General features: G+C 50.2%; 1 protein-coding gene across 1 annotated transcript in view; it reads right to left on the bottom strand.

Annotated features, from left to right (window-relative positions):
* The window catches only part of LOC137428595 (uncharacterized), an 80,573-nt gene extending 80,020 nt beyond the window's left edge, over window positions 1-553 (bottom strand). Inside the window, 1 exon segment of the mRNA XM_078777304.1 lies at window positions 490-553. Within this exon segment, the coding sequence (XP_078633430.1) occupies window positions 490-553 (64 nt within the window).
* Window positions 554-7,941: the final 7,388 nt, after the last annotated feature.

The raw sequence follows: 7,941 nt of genomic DNA on the forward strand, positions 1-7,941 counted from the left end.
CCCCGGCCCCGCCGCATACTGGTGGAGCCTGGACGAAGGGGCTTTGGCCACTTGGACACACGTCATAGACACAGTGTGCTCCGGGAGCGAGGGGTTGCGAGATTGGCTACGATTACATCAAATTACAACGGACATAAAGGACAATCCACCCCACTGCACGGCTTATTACGATGCCAGGGGCGATAATGAAGACTACAGAGAAAGGGTAAAGGGGTCGAGAGGTAAGCGTTCGGACTTACGCTTATCAAATATATGGATTGGACGGGAGGGAATAGGCGTCGAGGTAACCCTATCTGCGGATCAGCGTGCATTGTCTCAATACCCCGCAGGAGTGGATGCCCATGTCACCCTCACCACCGCCAAAGGATGGCAGCCGGAAAGTGTAGGCTGGATGGTGGGGCGCTTATAAGAAATTCCATGCGATGGCCATTATTAAGTGGGGCATTGGACATTGAGGCCGCTCGCCAATGACGAGGAGTATTGGATTACCCTTAGGAAACAGAAAAGAGAAGGAGAATTCGTAGAGGCAGACCTGCCCCTTAAGGGCACCCATGTTGTGCGAGTGGTATCTAAGAGCCCGGGCGAGTCCGATGACCTTTTGGAGGAGGTTCCGGCCGACTTTTGGTCCCAACATGACAACGATGTCGGGCGAATTTGCGATGCTGAACCTCTGGTGATACCAGTACAACCGGGGATGCCCCTCCCAAACGTGAGACAATATAAATTGCGGCACGAGGCCGATGTGGGCATAGAGCCAGTGATTCAATCCTTGGTGAAATAGAAAACAATTGTGGAAACTAACAGCCAACAACAGGGCAACAGGAAACAACAGTGGCAACACACCAATTCTGCCAGCAAAGAAACCGATGCAAAATAAATGGAGATTCGTACAGGATCTGAGGGAAGTGAACAAAGTAATACGAGGCATACACCCAGTAGTACCAAATGTGGAAGGCCTTATGACATCTATCCCACCGGACGCAACACACTTTTCTTTTTCTTTTTTTTCCTTTTTTTTTCTTTTTCTTTTTTCTTTCTTTTTTTTGTTTGTTTGTATACTGAATCGAGGCTCGTGAAAGAGCTAACATTTATTTCACAAACAAATCAACCAGACAAACAAAACATACAAAAAGAGGGAGCGGAAGACAAGATGGGGAGAGAAGGGGAAGCACACAACCACAACATTTGAGAGCAGGGAGAAGTGTGGGAGGGAGAGGGCTTGGGGGCAGGAGGCGTGGGAAGGGGGGGGGGGGGGGAGAGGTATAAAACACAAGGGGACCGAAATTAGCGGGGGTAGAAAAGATCAAGGTTTTGGATGGGGGAGGATAAGAGATGGTGTTGAACAGCTGTTTTAAAGACCTGGAGGGTGGAGTGGGATTGAAGAGAGTGAGGGAGTTTGTTCCAGAGGCGGGAGAAAAGAGGATTGAAGGAGTGAAGTTGAGCAGAAAGTCTTGATTTTGGCAGTTTAACCATAAGAGGGTTGCAGGCAGATCTTGTGCGACCTGTAGGAATATTTGGGGGACAGAGCCCAGAGGGAGCTGGGGGGGCAAGGCCAGAGTGGAGTCGTTAGAAGACGGAAAGACCACCAACCTGCCTGTGGTGAGTGAGTGAAAGGCCCTTGGAGTTAGCTTCATCGCGGGAGATTCCAATGATTCTGAACGCCTTGGTTTCAACAGCGTGAAGATGAGCTAGGTGTGAGGCAGGAGCACCAGACCAGAGGGGAGAGCAGTATTCTATAGAGCTGCGGATGAAAGCCTTGTATGTGGTGAGGAGCTCAGGTGTGCCAAGGAAGGACTTCGCACGACGGAGGATGCCCAGTCGGCGACTGGCTTTGGAGGCCAGATTTGAAATGTGGTTTTCCCAGGAAAGATCATGGCAAATAGTGAGACCCAAAAGCTTGAGTGACAGAACTTCTTGGAGAGGATTATTCAGAAAGTGGATGGGAGGGTTTTCCAGTTGGTCTTTTCGGAGAGACATCATAAGAGTGTGAGATTTATCAGGATTGAAAGACATAGGCACTTCATATCAGGAAAGACATAGGAAAAGGCACTTCACTGTTATTGATCTATGTTCTGCCTTTTTCTCCGTACCTATTGCACCCGAGTCACAATATGTGTTCACCTTCACCTATAGAGGGCGCCAGTACACCTGGACGGTGTTACCCCAAGGGTTTTCCGACAGCCCCACCCTGTTCTCCCGAGCGCTGCACCGCGATTTGGCGGACGTGGAACTAAAGGGGGGATCGGTGTTGTTGCAATACATTGATGATTAGTTGATTTGTTCCCCCTCCAAAGAAGCTTGTGAGGAGGACTCTATGGCCCTGCTAAAGGCCTTGGCGGCCAAGCGCCACAAGGTGGGACGAAAAAAGCTCCAATTTGTACGGAAGGTCATAACCTACTGGGGTCATGCCATTTCGCATGGGAAGCGAGAAATGGACGCCGGACGAGTGACTGCTATCATGGAGATGCCGCTACCGCGCACGCAACGGGAAATGTTGCGCTTCCTAGGTATGACAGGATACTGCCGTACTTGGATAATTGACTATGTGCTGCTTGCTAAACCACTGTACGAGGCTACCAAATTGGAAGCCCCGCACTTTTTGGATTGGACGGTCGACTTGATGCGCTGTTTCGAGGGTCTAAAAAAGGCATTGGTTATGGCACCGACTTTAGGACTCCCCGACTATGCGAAGCCATTCACTCTTTACACTCACGCAGTAGGGGGTTTTGCCCAGTCCGTATTGACACAGACACACGGGGAAAAGGAGCGACCGGTAGCCTACTTCAGTAAAAAGCTAGACCCGGTCGAACAGGGGTTTCCGGTGTGCCTGCAAGCCGTGGCAGCGGTCAGGTACGAAGTGGAAAGGACAGCGGACATCGTAATTTGGACACCCGGTAACGTTGCGGGTGCCACACTGCATCACTTCGCTGTTACTACAGCGGAAAACACAACACTTGTCTTCCACCAGATTAATGCAATACGAAACCGCACTGATCACCGCAGCCAATGTCACTGTTGAACGTTGCACTACACTCAACCCGGCCTCAATGATGCCCACCCCAGAGGAGGGTGAACCCCATGTGTGCGTCGATGTAGTGCAGCAAGTCTCCACGGTGCGTCCGGATTTAAAGGACGTTCCCCTCGACGACCCCGATTGTGTATATTATGTCGACGGATCAGCTAAACGTGGATGGGATGGCTCTTTGCTATCCGGGTATGCGGTGTGCACTGATAATGAGACAGTGGAAAGCGGACGCCTTCCACCCACCTTTTCTGCCCAGCAGGCGGAGCTGTGTGCCCTAACTAGAGCATGTAACTTGGCGGCAGGCCTTGCCGTCAACATTTACACAGATTCAGCCTACGCGCATGGGGTAGTCCAAGACAAAGGGGAAATCTGGAAGATGCGAGGCTTCCTCACATCTGCAGGTTCGGTTATAAAGAACGGCGAATTGGTCGAAGGGCTACTCCAAAGTGCTTCCCCACGCTATCGCGGTGATTAAATGTCGCGGCCACCAAAAAGCGGACACTGATGTTGCTCGGGGCAACGCCAGGGCGGATGCTGCGGCAGGAAAGGCAGCCAACCAAAACGTAGGATGGAACATGCCGGTGGTGGCATGAGCAAAAGGGGTGCTCGCACAGATTGCCAATGTACCGACCTCAGGGTCAACTGCCACACCAACTAACGATGACGTTTTAAAACTTCAAAATGCAGCGACAGCAGTCGAACACGATGACTGGATAAAACGAGGGGCCACGCGCCCCAGACCAAATGAGATGTGGACCCTTTACGGAAAACCAATAGCACCCAAGGAACTACTGCCTTGGCTGGCACGTATGGCACATCAAAATGGCCATGTGTGCCAGAGCGGGGTGATGGAACAGATAAACTATACTTGGGCGACGCCGGGACTGTCACGAACCGCATCAGATGTGTGCGGGTCATGTGTGGATTGCCAACAACACAATAGGGGGGCACCACCGAGGCACCCACACAACGCGGGCCATCCTCAACCCATCGGGCCATTTTTCCATATCCAGTTCAATTTTATAAACATGGAACCGAGTATGTCGTTCCTCTACATTTTGGTAATCGTGGACATGTTCACAAAATGGGTCGAGGCCTATCCATGCGTTAGGTCAGACGCCCTGACAGTAGCTAAATGCCTCGTGCGGGATTTCATGTGCAGATTTGGCATTCCCCAGAAAATATCTTCAGACCAAGGGGGCCACTTCACGGGAGAGGTGATTAAGGGTATCCTAAAGGCATTGGGTGTGAAACAATCCTTCCATTGCGTATACCATCCACAATCAGCGGGACTTGTGGAACGCACGAACGGGACCCTGAAACTCAAGTGAGCAAAGATCTGTGCAGATACAGGTTTGAAGTGGCCGGAGGCTCTCCCGCTTGCGTTAATGAGCACTCGTTCCACTCCTGGCCGCACCACGGGTCTTTCCCCCCATGAGATATGGATGGGACGACCTATGAGTTTGCCTGTTTCGGCCCCGATGGACATGTCCAAACTTGATTTGCCTGTGATGGATGACATGCTTTTAAAGTTTTGCATAGGATTGTCCAACGTGGCGCGCAGCATCCACGCCCGAGTACGAGAGGCGTTGCCTGAACCAATAGGCCACGCCATCCACAACTTCCAAGCCGGCGATTACGTGCTCGTGAAGCACTTCACCCGCAAGAACGCCCTGGAACCAAGGTGGACGGGACCATTCCAGGTATTGCTGACTACACCAACTGCTGTCTTTTGCGAGGGCAAGGCCTCCTAGATCCACGCCACACACTGTAAGTTGGCTGTCCAAGCACCAGACACTACACCACAGCAACCACAGTAACGATGGTTCCAGTCACAGGTATGATGCTACTGATAGCGGCAGCATCTATTGGGAGCACAATATGGGCTCCACCAAGCTCCGATTACAATAGGTGCGAAAACAAAACACGACACTTCACCATAACATGGGGACAAAAGGTATCGTTACCATGTTTTGAGCAGAAAACCCTGCACACAAATTGGGTAAGCGTAAGATGGTTAGCACTGTCGGCAGGGCCTGGACGTATAGGCGTGGTATTGCGAAAACAATGAGAGTTCCGGGAGGACGGGCAAGCCAGCGTCAAGACTTGGGCCCAACCAGGATACAAGTGGGAACCCCTGATTTTAAGCTACAAACACGGACACACCTAGAGAAAGGCATGACTATACAGATTCAGCGTAGTGTCTGGACTCCTGGCGTGGCTCGTGATGAAACCAAGTACACACCATGCATCGAATACGTACTCACGCCGCACCCCCAAGACAAGGCCCCAAAAAAGGGTGCAAACACATTTTGGAAGGTAGCAAGAGAGGTGGCGACAATTCAGAATAGGACTCACTACTGGTCATGCATGCACTTTCCCCAAGCAGGCACCACTGGAATACAAATGGTAGTGCTACCCTTGTCCCTTAATGATCTTTGCTCACAACCTATCGATTCCCCATGTTTAGTCACCACTCTGGAAAGAGAGGGGGTTGGCAACGGTAGGAGTTGTAATTGGCAGTTTAATTATCGCCCTTCAATGATTGCCCATGTGGCCGAGAGGCCCGCCCCCGTCTGGGTCAAACCACAGAAAGGGATGGTCTGCCTCCAGGGCTCCGGCCACTTGCTTATGGGGGAATCAGAATGTGCCTACACTCTCCCCGGGAGACTGGAAAAGGGGAGCACCGGGATTACACTACGAATAGTACTGCAAGATAAACACAACCACAATATAACGGCTATATTATTTTCTAGGGGGGTTAGTAGGATTAATGGGGTGACAAAGGGAATCCAGTGCTTATCCACCCACCTGGTCCCACCCCATGGGACAATGTTCATATGCGGCGATAAGGCATACCCCTATTTTACCAAATAATTGGGGTGGCACATGTTATCTTGGCTCGGTCCTTCCCGACGTCGAGATACTGGATGATTTAGATCCAAGGTCCCTGGACAGGCGACATAGGAGGTCAGTATGGAACGAAGACGGAACCACTAAACTAGACGGAGCCATATGGGAAAAGGTGATAGGTTTCTTCTTCCCAGGAGCCGGCACAGTTATGGATAGTTTTCGGATAGATAAGTTGGCTTTGGCTCGAGAAAAGGTGGCTAACGACACCGCCACAGCCCATGATGTACTCTTGGACACAGTAGTTCATATGCGCACAATGGTAATGCAGAATCGGGTGGCTTTGGACATGCTTCTGGCAGAGAAAGGAGGGGTATGTGGGATAGTAGAGGGAAAATGTTGCACATACATACCAGATCCAGCCGAAGGGGTGTCGGCCGCAATAGTGAGATTGAGAAAAACGACCCACGCACTGACTGTTGATCGGATTGCACGTAAGAACTATTTTAAGGTTAGCTGGCTTACTGATTGGTTTTCGGGATGGACAGGTACGATAGTAAAGTGGCTGTTGACCGCACTGGCGGTGATAATCGGGGTGGTGATCTGGGGAGCACTAATGAAGGCTTTAGTCCTCCTCTGCGTGAGAAAGTATTTTTCAGGATGGACAACGAAGAAACTGCCGACAACGACCATGGTCTTCACCGCCGAGGCCGTCGACCTGAACGAGCCCCTGGACGATGCTGATGTGATCGTCGCTTCTGAAGATTGTGCTGATTTTATTGCTAACAATTGTGATGATTTTGTTGTAAGTCCCCTGTGGGAACTGGCTAATGCTTCTGATGTATTACAAGCTCACAGCTGCACACCTCCGGCCGATCCAACTCTGGATCTGATTGCGACGCTGGGTCTGGCAGTCAAGGGACCCGACACGGATACTCTAGATCCCGAAGCTGAGTACGCATCCATGAAAGACTTCGACATAAAGGAAGTTTCTCTCTTCACTTTGAATGCTTTGAATTATAATGCTCTGTACCCTGACCAGGAACACATGACACAAGATACTGACAACATTATGTATTCCTCAGAACAACAGCATGTACAGGCTCTCATGAGCATGGACCTCGATTAACTTCGAAGATCTGCAAGGACCGCGTTTGTGCGAGGACGGGGAGCCCTTCGATTGGGGGAAATTTCAGCTGCACCTACGCTGCTGCAAGGGTGGGTTGGGAGACCCCCCGGGCACACATCCCCAGCCGGACCAGGCGCCTTCGTTGTGGATCTGAAACGATAATGGATGTTCATGTTCTGGCCCTTCATATTCCAAAGCACGCACAATCATGACACACCTTTCAAGCGTGCATGCGTGGCGCTATGAGCGCGTGGCATACCCTTGGGAGGACACACATATCACACAATCATCTTTCAATAAAGCCCCTTGTGGCCACACACACCACCATTCCCTTTTGCTTGCGAATAAAGCCCGATGTGGCAGATTGTCTCTTTAGATGCGTTGTCTCTACAAGACAAGAGGCGGGAAATGTCGGATACATGACTTTGTTATGTATCCTTTGACTTATATGCTTATATAAATCATTGTTTGTATTTTAATAAGAATGCTTGCTTCACCACTATGTTGGAATTAAGCTTGTTATATCTCACATGGCTTAAATATGCTTTGCTGTCCAACTGTGACAAAGAATGTAATAGGATTGAGGAACTGCTTAAACTCCCTTGTGAAAACACACCCTTCACTTTCTGTTGCCCTTGAAGGAAGGTCTGGTTAATATCTGCTCTGAAAGATAATGACTTGAGAAATGTCACAATGCCTTACTCCCTCAAACTCAGCATTTCTCCAGGATGGGATCTTGGTGAGAGCTGTTAAGCCCACTCCTGTCCTTTGTTAAAGTTCACGTCTTTAGCGGAGACTTTTTCTATTATTTTGTCTATATAAAGAAACCCTGTTTGCCAGTTTCATAGGAGGGTCTGCGACGCATGCTGTTCTATGGAGCTGTATGTGCCAAATTCTTCTCCACAGCTGTGTGGTCTTTCAATAAACTGCTTATTAC

Source organism: Myxine glutinosa, chromosome 5 (genome assembly GCF_964187855.1).
Source record: "Myxine glutinosa chromosome 5, kmMyxGlut1.1, whole genome shotgun sequence".
Taxonomy (NCBI): domain Eukaryota; kingdom Metazoa; phylum Chordata; class Myxini; order Myxiniformes; family Myxinidae; genus Myxine; species Myxine glutinosa.